The 20,111-nt window shown below is 53.2% G+C and overlaps 6 protein-coding genes across 6 annotated transcripts; 4 read left to right on the top strand and 2 right to left on the bottom strand.

Annotated features, from left to right (window-relative positions):
• Positions 1 to 1,850: 1,850 nt before the first annotated feature.
• ALT_4147 (M14 family metallopeptidase) lies at positions 1,851 to 3,688 on the top strand (the record flags this gene model as incomplete). Its single annotated transcript, XM_033558246.1, has 2 exons — positions 1,851 to 2,261; positions 2,327 to 3,688. 2 exons carry the CDS (start codon positions 1,851 to 1,853, stop codon positions 3,686 to 3,688), a joined length of 1,773 nt encoding a protein of 590 aa, XP_033414137.1.
• Positions 3,689 to 3,989: 301 nt separating this feature from the next.
• On the bottom strand, positions 3,990 to 5,914 carry ALT_4146 (dicarboxylic amino acid permease agtA; the record flags this gene model as incomplete). The annotated part of the gene is made up of 5 exons (XM_033558247.2): positions 3,990 to 5,304; positions 5,366 to 5,526; positions 5,586 to 5,592; positions 5,652 to 5,709; positions 5,764 to 5,914. 5 exons carry the CDS (start codon positions 5,912 to 5,914, stop codon positions 3,990 to 3,992), a joined length of 1,692 nt encoding a protein of 563 aa, XP_033414138.1.
• Positions 5,915 to 9,281: 3,367 nt separating this feature from the next.
• On the top strand, positions 9,282 to 10,235 carry ALT_4145 (uncharacterized protein; the record flags this gene model as incomplete). The annotated part of the gene is made up of 1 exon (XM_033558248.1): positions 9,282 to 10,235. One exon carries the CDS (start codon positions 9,282 to 9,284, stop codon positions 10,233 to 10,235), a length of 954 nt encoding a protein of 317 aa, XP_033414139.1.
• A 1,077-nt stretch (positions 10,236 to 11,312) lies between these two features.
• ALT_4144 (HoxN/HupN/NixA family nickel/cobalt transporter) lies at positions 11,313 to 13,014 on the top strand (the record flags this gene model as incomplete). Its single annotated transcript, XM_033558249.2, has 7 exons — positions 11,313 to 11,531; positions 11,588 to 11,598; positions 11,650 to 11,722; positions 11,770 to 11,855; positions 11,906 to 12,184; positions 12,235 to 12,380; positions 12,428 to 13,014. The coding sequence occupies 7 exons, from the start codon at positions 11,313 to 11,315 to the stop codon at positions 13,012 to 13,014; spliced, it is 1,401 nt and encodes a 466-aa protein (XP_033414140.1).
• A 529-nt stretch (positions 13,015 to 13,543) lies between these two features.
• ALT_4143 (type-X family DNA polymerase) lies at positions 13,544 to 15,637 on the top strand (the record flags this gene model as incomplete). Its single annotated transcript, XM_033558250.1, has 1 exon — positions 13,544 to 15,637. The coding sequence occupies one exon, from the start codon at positions 13,544 to 13,546 to the stop codon at positions 15,635 to 15,637; it is 2,094 nt and encodes a 697-aa protein (XP_033414141.1).
• A 293-nt stretch (positions 15,638 to 15,930) lies between these two features.
• Positions 15,931 to 20,109, bottom strand: ALT_4142 (aminophospholipid-translocating P4-type ATPase DRS2; the record flags this gene model as incomplete). The annotated part of the gene is made up of 3 exons (XM_033558251.2): positions 15,931 to 16,779; positions 16,829 to 17,132; positions 17,186 to 20,109. 3 exons carry the CDS (start codon positions 20,107 to 20,109, stop codon positions 15,931 to 15,933), a joined length of 4,077 nt encoding a protein of 1,358 aa, XP_033414142.1.
• Positions 20,110 to 20,111: the final 2 nt, after the last annotated feature.

Below are 20,111 nucleotides of genomic sequence, written 5' to 3'. Positions count from 1 at the left end.
TAAAAGTTGGAGCTGGCAAATGCAACCCTTACATTGCCAGGCGTCTAGTAGGATGGAGTGAAAAGTGCGTAGATCATAAGCAGAGGAGCGGCCGAGGAGAACATTGGAGATGCCAAGGAAGGGAAAACAGATTGGCGAAAAAGGGAACCCCAAAGCGGAGAGGTTGGTTGGAACGTAGGAGAAAGGAGGGGCAAGGAGCTGGATAATACCTGCTAGATAATGGGAGCCTTGCGGGAAGAAATGACAAACGAAGAGATCTGAGCGTCTGTACCGGATAAAGAGGGAATCAATGAAGAAAAAGAAGAAGAAGATGATGATGATGGGGAGATCTGAGATACCTCCTAGTCTATGGACTATGGACTACGGCCTATGGGTCTGGGTCTGGACTACGGAGTTGACAGTAAATGATGGATCTCTGACAGAACGCATAACACAACACGTGTGTTTAGAAAGTGGATATTAATTCGTCGATCTTTGATCATGATCAGGTCAATTTAATTGCTATAGATTAAGAGAACCATCTTGTCCGTGGGTCCGATAAATTGGGATTGTAACCCTACCCGTATCTACCTTGAGATGAGTTTACATACCTTAGATCGGTGGCTGTATAGTCCCTGTACCTTAGCGGAAGACGCCATTCTCAATAACAAAATACATAACCTCTAGGTTCTTATACTTCTGATTTCCACATGTTCCAATCTCTGAAATCCGGTTCTCTGCCCTGGTTCGAGAGTCATAACCAATAGAAGCCTTGTGTGTACACAGCTCTGTGAACTGTTTCGTCATCTGGATTTACGCTCATTGATGCGTTGAGAATCGTCAATTATCATCTTCCAGAATTTCCATTCGAGCTAACAATGATGCCAGGACCCTCTTTCATCCAAGAAAACCGAAGAAAGAGGCGTCTTACCGACTTCATCATCATGACCACTTACACGCGGCTGCTTTACGCACTGCGTCATTTATACGTGTATCTCCCGCTGCCTTTGTATGTCACGTGATACAGGCCAGAATTGTTCTGCCTGGAGGGACTACGGACTAGTCACGGAGTAAACGACGGTCCAGATTTGGACTCAGCTTCTCTGTGGAAGGCATTCGGCAACTAGTCCACAAAAAGTCTCTATCAATCTAGACAAGATGGATCCTTTGGGTCGACATGACCAAAGACATTGAGCGAATGCCTATTTACGGCAAGGAATACCGCAAAGCCGCTCTCTTGCTCACAAGGGACTAAAAGGGACTAAACTAGTGGGACTGTGGAGGCTGTGGGTGTGGGGTAGATTTCTGGTGCCTAAGGCAGAAGCAGCTGTCAACTGTCAGCTTTATCTATCGACCTCTTAGAGATCAGCTTGCCTCCCACGGCAGTGCAAAGGACAGGGAAGAATTGCTTGTACAAGTATGCGAACAAACTCAGGAGGATTTCAGGTAATATGTCCATTGCAGGTGATCAATTGCTTCCGCCGTCACCCCAGGGAACAGCCTACCAGAGGTAGCCTCTTCAGAAAAGAGCCGCCAGATTCTAGTAGATACACAATTGCAGATTGACCACATCTACCATACTCAAAGTATTCGGGCGATCATACAGGATTTTCTAAGGCTGACTCGGAACTTACCTCCGCAGGCTCCGTATGTCCTGATATTGCCCAAACCAGGCAAATACAATACACCATTCCTAATCAGGCAAGATGGCTAAGATCTGAATTTTCTCTGCCTGAGGCATCAACAAGGCGTCCACCATTCGCCCAATATCGGCACTCCTCCATCCTGATCCGTCTTCATTACACCTCTAGTGTTCGAGCGATCCGACAGAAACAATGACAGCATAGTTGTCGCCATATCCTTCTATAGACATGCGTCTCCTGCTCTCTGTTCTCCTCCTCCTGGTCGCCTCGCTGGGTCTGGTATCCGCCGTCCCCGCAGGCTCCAGTATCACACCTCCGCCGCCCGTTGAACCTATCCAGTTGTTATCATCACGATCTGCTACTGACTCCAGACGACCATGGATTCGAGTCCGAGATTGGGTCATCGAGTCCATCTGGGGCATCTCCAAAGATTCCTCCCATCATTGCTCCGTTAAAGATTCCCCGCGCAGCCGCTCTCCTTCCCGATCGCTTACTCGCTATGGCAGCGATGTCGTCGTTCGTTTCCATCTGCGCAATGCCGAAGAGGCAGAGGCATTGGCGGAAGCAGCTGATGTCCTCTTTCTGGACGTCTGGACTTCCACATCTGAATTTGTGGATATCCGATTAGCTCAGGAAGTTGTACGTATATGCCCACTCCTGCCAGCGCTTGTCCCCGCGCTCATTATTGATTGTTTGACTGATAGATACCCTCACTACTGGGCCTGTTGCCTGATTCGCTTCGGACCGCCTACACCCCCCTTATTGATAACCTGGCTGAAATAATTTACGCAACTTACCCGACTCGACGACCTGTTGGATTTGAGGACCAGCCTGGATTCATCCCGTCGGTGCGCCAGTCAACTCAGTTTGGAGATCTGTTTTTCCGCGACTATCAGCCTCTGTCGGTTATCGTCCCCTGGATGCGGCTGATGGCTTCGATGTTCTCATCTCACGTCCAGATGATCAATGTCGGGGTGTCCTACGAAGGGCGGGAAATCCCGGCCCTTCGACTCGGGACCCGCGGCCAGACGGCCGAGCCCTACCCTCGCAAGACCATCGTCGTCGTCGGTGGCAGCCATGCACGAGAATGGATCAGTACCTCAACCGTAACCTATGTCGCGTATAGCCTCATCACCCGATATGGCAAATCGCAGGAAGTGACCCGCCTCCTAGAAGACTTCGACTGGGTCTTTGTGCCCACGCTGAACCCAGACGGCTACGTCTACACCTGGGAATCCGATCGCCTCTGGCGCAAGAACCGCCAGCCCACGAGCCTGCATTTCTGCCCAGGCATCGACCTCGACCGCGCCTGGGAATTCCAATGGGACGGCGAGCGCACACGGTCGAACCCCTGCTCGGAGAACTACGCCGGCACCGAGCCCTTCGAAGGCATAGAAGCCCACCAACTGGCGCAGTGGGCCCTCAACGAGACACAAACCAACAACGCCAAGATCGTCGGCTTCCTCGACCTCCACTCCTACTCCCAACAGATCCTCTACCCCTTCTCATTTTCCTGCTCGTCCATCCCGCCCACGCTCGAGAGCCTTGAAGAGCTAGGCATGGGTCTCGCAAAAGTCATCCGCCTGACCACCCACGAAATCTACGACGTCACCTCCGCCTGCGAAGGCACCATCACCGCTGACTCGGACGACCAGAGCCGGAGCCGTAACAGCCCACCCAAGAAACCCCTTTTTCCCACCGGCGGCAGCTCAGGCGGCAGCGCCCTGGACTGGTTCTACCACCAGCTGCACACGGACTACGCCTACCAGATCAAACTGCGCGACCGCGGGAGCTACGGCTTCCTCCTGCCGTCCGAGTACATCGTGCCGACCGGCAAGGAGATCTTCAATGTCGTTCTGACGTTTGGGAAGTTCCTCGTCGGGGATCTTGCACATAACGTAAATCTCGACTGGGACGCGGAGCTGCAGCGCACGGAGCCTGAAGATGCTCCTGTATCCCAAGGCGAGGAGCCAGCGTCAGCCACGCAGCAAGTCCTGCAAGCGGGTGTCGATGATGAGGAAACGGAGTGGGTTGAGGAAGCACGAACCGAGTTTCGACGGCGATAATTTTTTTTTTCCTTCTGTCTGTTTCTGCCGTGTAAAATTCTACCTTACGTATATTTTATACCTCGCATTGTCGTTATGTACCAACGACGGTAATGAATCATGATTATTGTAACTTGTCATACGGCATTACCCCGGGCACAATTCCATTGACAGATCCATGTAATTCATCGATGGTTATGTTATGTACATGTCGGCGAGTCATGATTTCATAATAGCATTGTGAGCCAGGACCGCCCTAGCTCGTATCACATCCAAAAAGCATATTCGCAAAAAGAAAAATAAATAACGGAGACACCGGAGTCTAGAACAACCACGCCACAAACGTCTGATAGAACCAGTTCCCACGCTTGTGGGTTGTTTCTTCCATCGCCTTGCGAGCCAGGTACTCCGCCTCCTCGCGGTCGATCTCGTCCTTGCCTGACCACAGATCCGCCTCCTCGGGCTTGACGCCCTTGCAGCGAGTGAAGAGCTTGTACCCGAAGATGAGGCACAGGTAGACGGGGATACCCAGGTACGCGGTGATGAAGCCCTTGTAGTTGAAGTCGCCATAGGTGGCACTATGGACGAAGACGTCGTAGCTCTTTGTGAGGGCAATGAGGCAGCAGAAGACGAGGGCGAAGTAGGAGCCTGCGGCGCCGAAGGGGGCTTTGTAGACGAGGTCGGACTCAGGGACGTGCTGGGCTTTGCGGGCGCGAATGAAGTAGATGTGAGTGATGAGCAGGGAGATCCAGGTGAGGAGGCCAAAGATGGTGACCAGATCCACAAAGTATTTGAAGACGGTCTTGGAGTCACTGGAGACGTTCATGTAGGCCAGGCAGGCGAAGCAGGCGGAGATGGCGAGGGCGTAGATGGGGACACCGCGGCGGTCGGTGCGGGCGAAGATGGCGGGCGCTTTGCCCTCGCGCGCGAGACCGTAAATAGTCCGAGTGGCGATGTACAGATCCGAGTTAGCGGCGGAGAAGACGAAGAGGAGGATGCAGCCGTTGAGAATGTGGGGAAGGATGCGAATGCCGGCCAGCTCGATGGCGACGACGAAGGGGGAGGCAGCTGCGGAGCTAGCCTTCTTGGTCGCGAAGACCAGGCTTTTGGAGTCGTAAGGGACCAGGGTGCCGACGAGCAGAACGCTGATCACATAAAAGAAGAGAATCCGGTAGAAGGTGAGCTTGATGGCGCGCGGGATCGTCTTGCGTGGGTTCTCGGCCTCGCCGACAGTCACGCCGACCAGTTCGGTACCCAGGTAAGCGAACGTGGCCGACACCATGGTCGCCCAGAAGGCATAGAAACGACCCGCGGCCGAATCCTCGATATACCAGTTGAACGCACCGGGCTCCTTCCAGTACCGGAAGCCCTTGCGGTCATGATCGGGGCCGCCGCCCAGCATCAGAATGAAGGAGAGCAAAATCAGGCCGACGATGACGACCACTTTGAAGGAGGACAGCCAGAACTCGAATTCACCGAAGAACCGGATACCAAAGTAGTTGATGGAGATAATCAACACCAGGAAGACTGTGATCCACACGCCTGCATTCACTCGTGCGGTATCGATCCAGAATGATATGACCAGCGCGCCGGCCGTTAACTGGTTCGGTGTGACAATAATATACTTGAACCAATACCTGTAGTGGTCATGGTGTCAGCGCCGCAGTCTTGACGGTAAACAATGATAGATTGACATACGTCCAACCAATGGCGAATCCAAGAGCAGGGTCACAGAAACGGACAGCATAACCAGTGAAACCGGAGGGCATGGGCAACCAGGTGGCCATTTCTCCAAGACCACACATGACCAGATAGACGATGAAGCCGACGAAAGAGTAAGAGATGAGGATAGAACCGGGCTGTGACAGTTAGTTAGTTGTTGTTGATGTAAAATTTCACGTATATGAGGACAACGTACGCCAGCCCTGAAGAATCATGTCAGCCTATGTCACGCCAAAAATGATTTCGAGGAAGAAAGACTTACTTTGCAAGAGCACCTCCAGTTCCGATGATGAGACCAGTACCAATAGCACCACCAATGGCTGTGAATGTCAGCTTGAGTACAGATTATTTACACGTTGCCATAGTCGGCCTACCAATCATGGTGATGTGACGCGACTTGAGACCCCGATGAAGGTCGACATGGTGTTGAGACTCCATCACACCCTCCTCAGCCGCTTTGACATCGTTGGACATTTCATGCTTGACAGGCATCTCCGAAGAGACGCCTTCTTCTCTGTACCCCATCCCCGTGTGTGTTCTATGGGTGAAATTGAGGCCGATGAACTGTGGTTGGGGGGAAGTTCACTGATTCTTCAGAAAGATTGTGGGGAAGAAAGAACGCAGTGAATGCGATTACGATGGAAGATGCGATGAAGAAGGAGAAAGAGAAGAAAAAGATGCAGACGGAGAAGAGAGAAGAGAAGGGGATGAGAAGGAGGAGGAAAAGAGGAAAGTGGCAGGTGAATAGAAGCTACCCAAGAAAAAAAGAAGATGCCGTCCTCGACTTCTGGAAAGCAACCCCAGAAAAGATAAGCGACAACGGGGGGGACCAATGAATGATTATATATCTTATTAAATGACAGGATGAGAATGACCGATGATAGGTCAGTATCTCTTGAAGTAGATTAGTGAATTAGTAAATTAGTTAGTAGTTACCGAGAGAGACATCTCGCGTGGAGAATCCCCTCACGTCCTGGACGATGATAGCCATGCTGCCCGTGTACACCATTCAGCCTAGCGTTTCCAGCCTAATTGCCACACAATCCAATCAGCAGCAAGAAGGAAAGGCCGGGAAAGACGAACTCGTCGTTTTCTGTCTGGTTCTCTGGTCTTGTCTGCGCCTCCTGGGGCAAGGAAAAGACCCGTCAGCAAGCCCAGGAACAAGTGGACTGGCTTGGCAAAAGCGCCCAGACACGAGGCGCCCTTAGATCCAAGCTGCTCATCACCTGGGGAAGACGTTTTTTCAGGTCTCCAGTGATTAGGCTCAACACTATTTGGTTCGTATTAGTCAAGGCATCTTTCGAATCGGTAACAATCGCCGTCTGCTGATTCCATCGAGGCGTTCTGAGGTTACATTGCCAGCCTGAGCACGACACCCTGCACACGGACATACGGAATGATTATAAGAATCCCACTCGACCACAGATTCCCCAAGAAAAGAGAAAATCAGTGTCATATGATGACTGTCAAATCATCAGTAATAAAAACCACCTTTGTGCTCAGTGTGTCCTGGGTATCGTCTCCAGACGCCGAAGCAAAGCGAACATGGAACAAGCCCCGCTCTGCCTGAGGCCCACTCTTGGCGGCCTTGGCTTTATTGCCCTGATAAGCCAGTGATAAGCCACGTGAGTTCTGAGTTGCGAGACATTGTGCCCAAGCTTTGCGGGATTTTAGAGAACTCGGGGGCCAAGTGAGAGATTATTTAGAGAAAAAAGAACCTTAAGTTGAAGGTTTCAGCAGTAGTTCCGTGCGGAGAAGTGATCCTGCCCGAGGTTATTATGCAACTATTCCGATATCTTCCATCAGGTGTCTGGACGCTGGATTGCCTGGATGCCTTATGTAGAAGGCAGTGAACAAGTCAGTGCCAAGATTGCTTATCGAAGTGTTATCTGCGTGCCATTTTGTCCAATCAAACACTGTGGTTTACTCAACCTTATCACAGGCTGTTGGCTGTACCGTATGTGAGTCTCCCTGCTGAGATTTGGGCCAGAAGCAGAGCCACATACGGATGCCATACTGTCCCAACTCCAATTCCCGTCCGTATTCTAGAAGACTACCTATTTTCTCCGGAGTACCTTCGGTCCCTTGCCAGCCACAGGCTCGGCACCCTTGGCACATAGCGGAATATTTCTCTACGGGCACAAATGATATCTTGCCCAGAAACTCTCCTGCTCCTGTCTTGCGCCCTCGAGCCTGTGCATCCAAGCACCTATCGGAGTATTCACGGTGAAATCAGCATGCAGTCCTCAACATCCAAGTTCAGAATTCGATATCTCGCCTAGATCGCGGACAGTGCACCCTGATCAGGGACAGTGGATACAGCTCAGCAATTCCGTACGTAACGCAATGTCACTCAATGCCGACTTTTAGGTAATAAAAATTCCCCAGACTCTTGAAGCGGGGAATCTTATCTTGACTGTTGGATATCGAAATGATTAATACTCTCTGCCACAACTCTAGGGACGGGATGTCCGTTCGAAAATTTTTCTCGTCATCCGAGTCCTCCGTGGTTGTGTCCGTGGTAGAACTCGGTGGTCGTATGGACGGTACGGTTCCTGGCCAGGCCGCCAGGGAGCCGTGTGTGGCTGACAGCAGGAGAAAAATTCTTGCTATCCAAACGGTCTCGTCTCGGCTGAGCTTCGGTGTAGATAGGGGCTTGCGGAACATTGACTGATCCTTACGGACTGTGTACACACTACGGAGTACACCCTCGACAGATATGCTGATGGTGGATCAATGATGCTGGAGGTCTTATCATTTCCCAACAACGATCAGGCTCAAGGCAGTTCCTATCTAGTTCGTCATCTTGTATTACAGGCATTACTGAGAGTAGACTCCACTAGGGGGAGCCAGCTGTAGAAGAGGTTCACCATGGTTAGAAGTTGTCTGATTATGTATGCTTCAAGGAGTCGTTGAACTCGACATCCAGGTCTTTGAGGTGATTTCATGTTGGTAGATGAGAATGCTAGTTGCTCAGCACCAACATAGCGATAGCATCTGACCCCGCGAGTTGCCAGTTGACACTTGATAAGAACGAGAACTTGCCAGTTGCCATCACAGCCAACAGGACAATTATGACCAGGCTTCATCTCATCAACTACATCCCAATCCCATCCCACCAACATCCAACCCAACAATGAAGCCACCTGCACAGATCCAATAGTCCCTTTGAAGGCGGTAATTCACAAGCAAGGAAGCACTCGTCGTTGACACACAGTGCCACATGGACAAGCCATCACCAGCAATGGCGTACGCCAGCGGCCATCCTCCTCTCAGACCAACACCTCTACCGCTCGAAATCAATAGTTTCCTGCAGCAGCTTGCCAGCCTTGCAACCCCGCAGATGACTCTGTGTTGGTAGCAGTGATATCACCAATGGAGGTACAGCCTGAGTGTTGGTTGACGAGCAGCCTCAGGCTGACTGCTCTGGATGACCGGCAAGGAGGAAATGCAGTTAATTTCCACAACACGGGCAGGAAGATTCCCTTCGAGCTCTCGTCACCATCCATTATGCGATGGATTGTGCCGTCACCTGCATAAGGCTGCTGTGATGCTCTTCCATTGGCGGAGGGGAATGGTCGGCGCTTAAGGATATTTTTATCCAGAGCGTTATTGGGTTCCCATCTGTCGGGATACGAAATGGACGCAGGGAATGGATTATTTTACTATCAATAGAAATACCAAAATAGATCACTTGCCGGATGAATGCAGTGTTAATTTGGGGTGTTGTTATTTGTGCTGATTGTGATGGTGTCATTCCCCTCTTTTGCTCGGGGGAGCATTTATTATCCCAGTCCTCGTCCTCGGGCACTGTCCCTACTGCTGGCAGAGAAGAAGTCTTCCTTCTCAGCTTTCTCTAGAACGAGAAACCTTGATTGACTGAACTGCTATCATGGGTGTTCTTCGTTTGCCTCGCCCGACGGGCATCTATGTCCCCAACTCTCCCACCCGCAGCCTCACTACCGATATGATCTCCTCGCCTCTGTCTCCCGGCTTCAACTTCGATTGCGAAACGGTCACGCCTTCCATCATCCCTGCTCTGGACTACATCTCCTCCAAGCTCCAACAAAAGATGATGCACGTCACCCTGCTCGTCGGCCGGGGAAAGCCTTACCCCACAGGGCAACCGTCCGATCTCATGGTCATCCCCATCGCACAACTCGACCCTCAGTGCTGGCGCACGGTATGCCGCATCGTCGCCAAGGGGGCCAAGAAATTCTCTCTAGGCCAGAGCTGGACCGATGCCCTGGCACGCAGCCAGTATGAGCGCCAGGCCAACGAATACCTGATCCAGCAATCCATCCTGCAGAACGAAGTCGTCTTCAGCCGCGAGGGACTGACTCTCCTCAATGTCGACCGCATCTACACCTTCAAGCGCCGCCTCTGCATCCTGTCGAACCGCGACAACGGCGCCGAAGAGCCCTATGTCTCCTCCTGCGTGCATCTCCTCCACCGCACCATCCGCGACTTCCAGGGCCGTCCCTTCAGCAAGGCGTTCTTCCACCGCGTATACGAACAGCTCGATGTCCGCGATGACCTCCTGACGCGTGTGGCAAACGCCTACAAGAAAGAATACAACCAGGAGGGCATCGTCCTGCCGCCGCGGCCCAAGCCTGAGTATTCGCGGAAATCGCCCATTCGCCCCGTCCGTCCGCGCAGACAGCCTACGCCGCCGACCTGCAGACCGGCTTCGGCGAAGAAGGGACCCAAGACGCCTCTCTCGGCCTCTGATGTTACACCCATTACCCGAAGCGAGTGGAACATGTTTGTCGGCTCCGGTATCCGTCAGCTCAACCCGACCGTGACCAAGTGGACGCCGTCGCCGACTGTGCTTGCTGCCGCGTGAGCACCACAACTCAGAACTTCAGTTACTATACCTCCAACGCATGACTCCAGGGCGGGCCTGCAGACGTAGGCTGACAGCTCGGGATATCATCCAAAAGGATCTCATCAATCCGCATTTTCCGGCCGGCGGAGACTTCATCAGCTCAGCGAACCGGCCAAGAAGTCATGAACGATCTATAGCCTCTACAGCTATAAGAGTATCATCATGCACTGTCTGGAGTGGAGAAACTCCACCCACAGTCACATTGACATGTCAATGGCAGAATCAAAGTATTCTGCAGACAGGCCGAGAATGCCTGACTGTCACTGTTATGAAGCTGCTCTGACTCAAGAGATTGAGTCAGACGTGTATATCTATGTCTTATGCCAAAACCGCAATACTGTATATAAAAATGAATCATAAAATGAAGAGATGGCTTTCCTTCTATTGATATCTATCACCAAGAGTAAGCTACCATCTATCTTGAGTGCTACAGGAGTCGAACAATCACATCGGCGCTCTCCGAATTTAGTTTGCCTATCGCTGGTGGGGTGCGGTGGAGATAGACGGCCAACCTGAATAGCTAGAACAAATCAAGTATTATCTAGTAGACTAGCATCTAGATAGTCAGTAGATAGATAACTTGGGTTCGAAATTTGTTATTCGATGAGGAGATAATTTCGTCCCCGACCTCGCATTCGCGAATAAAGTGGGAGGAGTCGACCAGTTGACCAGTTGACGGCCACCACTGGAATATGGATAAAGCAGGAGTCGAATCACCAGCGAGTGTCATCGACCTTGCCAGCAAACTTCCCAGAAAGAAGCAAAGACCCTGCCGAATTGCATATGACTGATCTGATCTGCATCCTGCTGCAGAAGAGGTGGAGGACCAGTCGCCAGAAGTGAGGATACCACGACCCCACGATCCTTATCACTCTCTTATCATTTCCCCTCCTCCATTGCGCTGGAAATCGTCATTGTCGTTAGGTTTTTCACCTTTCGTCATTCTACTCTAGAAGATAGTGGTGAAGAAGGCATACAGAGATACACTGGCAGAAAAATACAGCCACCATCAGGTTTCTATATTGAAGATCAATCATGCGGGAGTCTACGCCCATGGTCGTCGACGCATCGCTCGCAGACGACACGACCAGCGAAACGAAGAGCAAATGGACTGCCGAAACACTTCTTCGTCGGGCAGAGCGCTCGCATCGTCGGCTGCCGGGGATCCGCAAGATCCCTTTGCCAGCGATTGCAATCATCCTGTTTGTTGCGTTCATGAACGTTGTCGTGTGGATTGCTGCTGCGATTGTGTTGGTATGTCGACTGGGCCTCACTCCCCTACTAGAGATCTACTGGCTAACCTGGTACAGAGATACTATCCGTAGGTCTTGTGACAAGGACAAGGACCAAGTGCGTGTACTGACCAGCACAGCTCACTAGTCTCGAATGCGGTTCTGGCGTATACATTGGGCCTGCGCCATGCGTTTGACGCCGATCATATATCAGTAAGATCGAAGCAGTCTGTAAACTCGGCAGCTACTAACTTATCCAGGCAATTGACTTGATGACCCGGAGATTACTGGCAACCGGCCAGCAGCCCGTCACCGTTGGGACATTCTTCTCCCTCGGACACTCAACGTAGGTCTCGTTCCAATGCATCAGCTCAAGCCCTGCTCTGACGGGACCAGCATTGTCATCATCACATCCATCGTCGTAGCGGCTACCGCTGCGGCAGTATCGTCGCGCTTCGACAGCTTCAGCACTGTCGGCGGGATAATCGGGACCTCGGTCAGCGCCGCGTTCCTGATCCTGCTGGGACTGATGAACTTTTACATTCTGTACAAGCTCTACACGCAGATGCAGAAGGTGCTGAATCTTCCTGAAGGGCAGGAGGATGAGGCGTGGAAGATTGAGGGCGGGGGTGTGCTGTTCAGTGTGCTCAAGCGCATGTTCAAGTTGATCAATCGGTTTGTGGTATCCCATCACATGTACAAACGATCAACTGATTCGCGGTTAGACCTTGGAAGATGTACCCCTTGGGTATCCTCTTCGGTCTTGGCTTCGACACCTCCTCCGAGATAGCCCTGCTTGGGATCTCGTCTGTAGAGGCCGCTCGCGGCACGGACTTTTGGGTCATTCTGATCTTTCCTATTCTTTTCACCGGTACGTTTGCGTTAGTCTACATGAAGATTCGCAACTAACGACTATAGCTGGAATGTGTCTCTTGGACACAACCGACGGAGCCCTGATGCTCTCACTCTACATCCAACCCGCCGCCAACTTCCTCCCTCCCAAACGCGACAGCACCTCGTCCGAGACGCCCCTGATCCTCGGCGAGGACCATGAGATCGAACCGTCCCAGAACCACCGCGACCCCGTCGCCTTCCTGTACTACTCCATCGTGCTCACTTTCCTGACAGTCGTCGTCGCCATCGTCATCGGCGTCATCCAGCTCCTCACCCTTGTGTTGAACGTCGCCAACCCCACCGGCAGATTCTGGGACGGCGTACAGACAGCAGGTGACTACTACGATATCATTGGCGGAGGAATTTGCGGATGCTTTCTCATCGTCGGTGTTCTCAGCGTGGTGCTTTACAAGCCCTGGCGGCGGTGGATCGCGAAGCGGCATGGGAAGAGCGCTGGGGCGGATGAAGAAGGCTCGGAATCTCGGGACGAGCTGCCTCCTGCTGAAGGTGAAAGAGCTGTTCTGAATGAGGAGAGCAATGTCCCTACCTCTATTGTCGGTTACGGGGCTGTAGGCAAGGGCGCGACATCGCAGGTGATGGCGCAGCCATAGACCGACTGATTTCTTGGTTAATCCAGTCGGCTCGAACTACAATATAGACATCATGATTACAGCTCTTGAATTACCTCTCTGCACTAAACAATAAAAGCCACCTTGGGATATTGATACTGTGAAACCGGTTCGACTGGAGTAGATCAAGTAATGTACCTACATGCCTGAGGCATCAGCGTGACGTCAGCTGATTTGCCAAACGCGGGGAGACTCCATCATCATCCCCAGCTTGCGACAATATGTAACATGAGTCTTGACCTGGGTATTTGAGGCGCATCTACTCACAGGCTCGCACTCCAAATGGGTACCAACATAATTTCTTGATGGAGTCAGACTCAAACTGAAGTCGCGCCACATGCACATATGAGACTCACTAACGCTACCGTGCCCCTACTACATACTTCCTTATAGTATTGCATATATACCACCATATATTGGCTTCTTGCTTACTATTACTATCACCAGTTGAAACGAGCCAGTGATCGCATAATTGTCAGATATAACAAAGCAATGGATATAACCCCGCGCCATGTCCGATATCACGACATCTTCCTCGCTGAAACATGACCTAAACGAGAGCCCTGACGGACTCGACTTTTCCTCCCTGCCACCCATCTTCGTCCTCTCCACGCACCTCGAGCTGGACGCTCTGCACCAAATCGAAGAGGACCTCGTAAAGCGCGGCGCGCGCTTGACGTACGATGTTTCCGAAGCACGGCTCGTTCTTGGACGGATCGGCCAGAAGAAGCGAGCGGCTTTGGAGCTGCGGTCTAGAGGGATCTGGACCGAGGAGGTCTCTGCCTCTGTCTCTGGCTCTGCTCCTTTGCGGACGAGCCCTGAGCCGCCTGTGAAGAGGCGGCGGGTTGACGTGGTTCAGCCGGGTAAACAGCCTGCGGCGCAGCTAGAGGATATTGACCTCGGTACAGAGACAGAAGATGAGGAAGATGGGATGCGGAGCTTGCATGATACGCGGGGCCATCTGCGCCGGCCGAGGTCGGTATCTCCCGATACGGCGTCTGTGGCCTCGACGCCGTCGCTGACGTCTTCGGTGGCTACTGCCTTGGAGGACCATGAGCAGGCGGATGTGGTGACGGTGGTCAAGCTGGACTGGTTCACTGAAGTGTTGAGGACCGGCACGCTCGTGCCCTTGGACTCGTTTGTAGTTTATCGCGGCCGCAGGACCGCGCAGCCTGCGTCTGAAGCAAGCGCGGACACGTCGAAAGGAATCCTGGAACGGGCGAAGCAAGATGCCATGGCCAGGCCGGCAGCTGGACCTCCTCCCACCAGTCGGTTCGCATCCCGTCGCTCACGAGAACCGCACGACGGCCCATCAAGCCAGGGCCACCCGCCCAAGCTATACCGACAAACGACATCCGAGCACGACGAAGCCGTCCCCCTGCCTCCACCCCCGGACTGGGTCAAGAACGGCGTCATGTACGCCTGCATGCGGTCCGCACCGCTCCACCCGCCCAACGAGGCGTTCATCACGCAGCTGATCAAAATCCGCAAGATCCGCGAGCTCACGCTCGACGAGATCGGCGTCCGCGCCTACAGCACCTCGATCGCCTCGCTCGCTGCCTACCCGTACCAGATCCGACGGCCGTCCGAGATCCTCATCCTCCCAGGCTGCGACTCCAAGATCGCCGCCCTCTTCGCCGAATTTAAAGCCAGCGAGCACGGCACGCTCGCCGCCGCCGACGCCCTCGACACCGACCCCGTCCTCAAAACCCTCCACCTCTTCTGGAACATCTGGGGCGTGGGCGCCAAAACCGCCCGCGACTTCTACTACAAGCGCCAGTGGCGCGACCTCGACGACATCATCGAGCACGGCTGGGATAGCCTGTCCCGCGTGCAGCAGATCGGCCTGAAATACTACGACGAGTTCCTGCAGGGCGTGCCCCGCCCGGAGACGGAGGCCATCGCCGCCACCATCACCCAGCACGCTAACCGCGTCCGCCCGCACGCGTCCTACGACGGCCGCGGCGTCGAGTGCATCATCGTTGGCGGCTACCGGCGCGGCAAGGAGCTGAGCGGCGACGTCGACCTCGTCCTCTCGCACCGCGACGAGTCCGTCACCAAGAACCTTGTTGTGGATCTTGTTGCGAGTCTTGAAGCAGAGGGCTGGATCACGCATACCCTCGCCCTGCACATGACTACCTCCAACCGCGAGCAGCAGCCTCTCCCTTTCCGCGGGGATGATACGGGCAGACACTTTGACACGCTGGACAAAGCGCTTGTCGTCTGGCAGGATCCGCATTTCGATGACGATGGCGAGACGCCCGCCGAGGGTGACGGAGACACCCCAGAGGAAGGAGAAAGACAGCGCAGAAAACGCAACCCCAACGTCCACCGCCGGGTGGACATCATCATCTCGCCGTGGCGGACGGTCGGGTGCGCCGTGCTGGGCTGGTCGGGCGATACGACCTTCGAGCGGGATCTGCGGCGGTACGCGAAGAAGGCGCACGGGTGGAAGTTCGACTCGAGCGGGGTGAGGGAGCGGACGAGCGGCGGGCAGGTGATTGATCTGGAGCGCGGCGGGGAGACCTGGGAGGAGAGGGAGAGGTTGGTGCTTGAGGGGTTGGGGGTAGGTTGGAGGCCTCCGCAGGAGAGATGTACGCGATGATCTTCCGTCACTATATCCAGATGTCTGTTACATCAAAGGGCACATGTACATATATGTCAGTTACTGGACATCATATTCGTATTATCCAAAGAAACAGATATTCAACGGTAGTGTTAAGCATCTGTTCACATCGCTAACCTCCAATCATGACACGATTTTTCACATTAACTCGTGGAGAAGAGAAACAAACATAGCGAGGACTGCAAAGTCCAAGTAAATAATACACAGATACGGAGCAGTATGGCGCAATGGACAAGAGATGGAGCTATAGAAACAGAAAGAAGCAAATCATATCAAACCAGTGTCCTCGAACTGGTCATTTCGCCGTATCTCCCTCTTCCTCTCGTGGTATCATAAGCATTGACGACTCTCATCTGCCCGCCTTCATCGGCCTGGCTGAACGCGTAGCCGCGTTGTTTCCGCATGCGCTGTACTTGTCGCACTTTACGGATCGCCTTCTGGAACTGCTCCATGCGAGGCCGGTAGTCCTGCACGTTGTACTTTTGGATCTCTTGCACGTGGTGGTAGTGTTGCGGGTAGTACATCCGCTTGGCGTATTTCCAGGCGTAATCGCGGAGAAGGCAAATGCAGGGCAGGACGACGGCCATCAGGTAGAAGACGGGTGAGGTGAAGATCCGGGGGATCGTGCCATAGTACTCGGTGGAGAAACCGATCGCCGGTGCCGCATAACCATATGCCGGAAGGAAAACGAGCCAGATGACCATGGATCCGGGGATGGCAATAAAGTGATACTTGGTCCAGATGTTGGTGATCAATGCCGCTTTTCCCAGGACAGTGGCCAGGACTGCTGTATACAAGGCGGAGCCCCAAACCCAGTGGCCCGCCACCTTACCGTCTCCTTGTGGTAGATCCCAGAGGAAGATCAGCTGAGAGACGATGTAAAGCAGCAGCGAGTGGTAGAACCCGTTGGCAATCCACGACCAGAAGCTGTGTCTCTTGAAAAACAATCCCTTCTGCCCAAGCTGGTATAGCTGCGGATAGCGGTCCAGCAGACGGGCAGAGATGAACTGGTCACAGATTCCCATGACAAACGGAGGGAGCACAGTGAAGAAAACGTTGTAGAAGGAGAGGGTCCAGGATTCGTAAATAACTTCACCCGAGAAAGCATTTTGGAACGAGTACTATTTCAGTCAGTACAAGATAACAAAGCGTCTGCACACGGTTGCTTACCCAGAACTGAGTCATGTAAAGGGCGATATTCTTGTAAAATGAGTATAAAATGACTCGACTGATACGGTGATAACTCCATGCACCGTGGACAAGAAGTAGCTTTCGGAGATAACGGAATTGGGCAATAGAAACGTCCGCGGACCGGGCAGCCTGAAGACCTTCGACACCACTGATACCAACACCGACATGGGCCGCCTGGATCATAGAAACATCGTTGGCGCCGTCGCCGATGGCCAGAAGCAGAGACTTGAGATGTCGCTTGACCAGCTTGACGACCAAAGCCTTCTGAAGAGGGGATACACGACTATGAACGAGTCAGCATCATAAATTGACTAAAAGGTGAAAGTAAGGACTTACCAGCAAACCACCGCTTTACACAGGACCGCCAGATCCAAGAACAATTTCTCCATGTCCTTCTCGAGCGCAAATGTCAATGACCGACCATCAATGATGAGAGCAAGAGCCTCGATCTCGCCAGATGTGCCCTGGCTCTGAACAGCCTGTAGCTTCTTGGTCAGGTTATCCCGGGTGGCTTGAGCATTATCCTCGTTGACAATCAGTAGCGTCATGTCTTCTGAGATAAGCTTGCACGACATGCCGATGTTGATTGCTGTTTCTTGTCGGTCACCGGTCAAGACCCAGATCTTGATTCCAGCCGTTTGCAGTGTGTGGATGGTGTCAGGGACGCCATCCTGCAGTCGATCCTCAATAGCCGTAGCACCAAGGAGATAAAAGTCCTTCTCAATCAGCTCTGCAGCTTTGTCAAGCTCATCGGCACGATTGCCTCCGACTGTTGTTGCAGCCTTCTCATAGATCTGTATCCACTGCTGATATTCTTCTTCTGGGATCTCACGCATTGCGAGGCACAGTGTCCGAAGACCCTCGGACGCATACTCCTCGAGATGCTGCAGAGTTGCTTCCACAATAGTGTTATCGGGCCCCAATCGTTCGAGAATAACAGTGTCCGCACCTTTGGTGTAGATGCGAATCTTCCCATCCGGACAGCGGAAAATGGTCGACATCCGTTTTCTTGTCGAATTGAACTCGCAGACCGCGAGCAATTCATACTCGTACTCTTGACCATTTGTGGTGAACAAGACGGATCGTGGCCTTCTGTTGGTGAAGCGATAGCCCAGCACGGCGGCACCCTCTACCAAGGCACCCTCATCAGGAGAGGCGGCCTGGTACTTGATCTTGTCGGGGTCTGCCGCATTTCTTTCGGGAATGACTGTATGGCAGGTCGCTAGAAGAGTGAGGAAGTGATGTATGGCTTCAGCGGATGGATGAGACTGCAAGTTCTCCCTGAGCTTCTTGAAGTCGTAGATTCCGGCTTCGGCGCCGTCGTCAGCCGTAGCTCGGCGGTCTTCAGGTACTTCGTCACCATACTGCACACCGTAGATGCTACACTGCTTGAATTCCATCTGGTTGCACGTCAAGGTTCCGGTCTTATCGGAGAAGATATACTCAATCTGTCCGAGCTCTTCGACAAGCGAAGACGTCCTGCAGGTGGCGGGAGTGTCGGTCTTGTCGTAGTAAATATCAAGGTCAGAATTGATCAAGAATGCCTGTGCATACTTTACAATTTCGATGGTAACAAAGAGAGAGATGGGAACAAGGTTGGAGTAGAGAACCCAGTACGTGAAGATGTCGAGCACGAATTGCTTGACCGGACTCGTACTGCCGTAGTAGAGATAGACAAGCTTCTTGGCCTGGGTTTGTCGAATGATGAGGTCCCCGACGGAGCTGACCACGCTGAGAGACACGAGAATGCTGACCAGCATCAAAATCTGGACGTTCACCATCCGCTCGACAGCCGTCCGCTTGATCGGGGTAGCGGTTGCGTTGCGCATCAGTTTCGTTTCGTGACCCGTAAAGACGACTATACCATGAATCCAGGGAGTGTTACGCAGGGTTGCTCCTCGAAGGAGCAGCTGATCTGGCGCCAACGGAAGCTCCTTTTCGCCCCCTCCAGCGTGCATTGTAAGAGTCGCTTCATAGGTGTAAAGACTGCTGTTGGGTTGCTCCGACCGGATGCGCCCACTCAAGCGGCTCAGGTCAGCGGGGCTGACCAGATGCGCGGTCTCGGGGATTGCCTGCTTGATCTTTAGATTGGTCTCCCCGTCCAGGTTGGCAGTCTCAATGTAGCAGAGACCTTCGGGCTCAGAAGAGGCTAGAAGCACCAAGTCGGCCGGAAAGGGCTGCTCGGATTCGACACGGACGATGTCGCCGACGGCCACATCGACCCATTTCGTTTCATGGAAAGCCGAGCCCTTTAGAACCTGGGTTTTGGAGTGGTTGAGCGACTTGTCCGAGTTTCTTCGCTTGAAATCTTCCACCAGTTCCTTGATCGCAGAAACCAACAACACAATCAACAGAGGCACAATAGTGGTGTAACGATTCGTCGGGGACACACTGGGGATCTGCTGCAGCACGGCGGTGAACAAGAAAAACAGGTTGGCGTATTTCGAAAACTGCTCGAATAGGAACTTCGGGACGAAGGTGACGATGTTGTACTTGGCCGTGGACACATGGTTGTCGACGAATTTGTGAACAGCATTGGCAGGCGGGTTGTTGAGCGTAATCATACGCGGACCAAGTGTCGACGGGTCGACCTTCCCCCGACCAAAACCGAATTTGAAGTCCGACTTTCTGGACTTTTTCTGCGCCCTAGGCGCAGCCGTCTCGTCGCCTTCAACGCTTTCCACCCGCGCGGCTCTAGCCCCGGCCTCCGTCAGCGGGAGATCCATCTCCGAGTACTCAGGTCCCATTCCAAGCATGTGCTTCGCTCTCCCCATCAGGCCGCCTCCCAAACCTAAAATACTATTCCTGTCCTTCGCCTGCCGTACGCGATGGGGCGACGCCATATGGTCGTCGTCATCCATGTTATAGTACCCATGCATATCCCGGTCATCGTCAAACTCGTCGACCGAATACCGTTGATAGTTGCTCAGGCCGGAAGTTTGCGAATACGTTCGAGACACCTCCGCTCCGGAGTAAGGATCGCTGAGATATGCCCCCGGTTGGGCCGGAGGATGCGCAGAGGTCGATGCATGGGCTCCAGCAGCTGGCGGTGCCCGCCCGCCAACAAAATTATCGTAGGAGACTGAGGGACGCGGTTGAGGCTGATCGGAATCGTCAATATTGTACTGTCGCAACAGGTTGTCGTCGTTGACCGGCGGGCGCTGCCCCGTACTATATATGGGAGTCGAATCCTCCATCTGCATCAGGTCCTCATCGCGGCCAGCGGCTGGATGGAGACCTGGAGGCCTACCGCTGGCCATGA

The sequence above is a fragment of the Aspergillus lentulus genome (genome assembly GCF_001445615.1).
Source record: "Aspergillus lentulus DNA, contig: Alt08, strain: IFM 54703, whole genome shotgun sequence".
Lineage (NCBI taxonomy): Eukaryota > Fungi > Ascomycota > Eurotiomycetes > Eurotiales > Aspergillaceae > Aspergillus > Aspergillus lentulus.
Note: the sequence above shows the minus strand (reverse complement) of the source record. Positions and strands in the feature narration are given on the sequence as shown.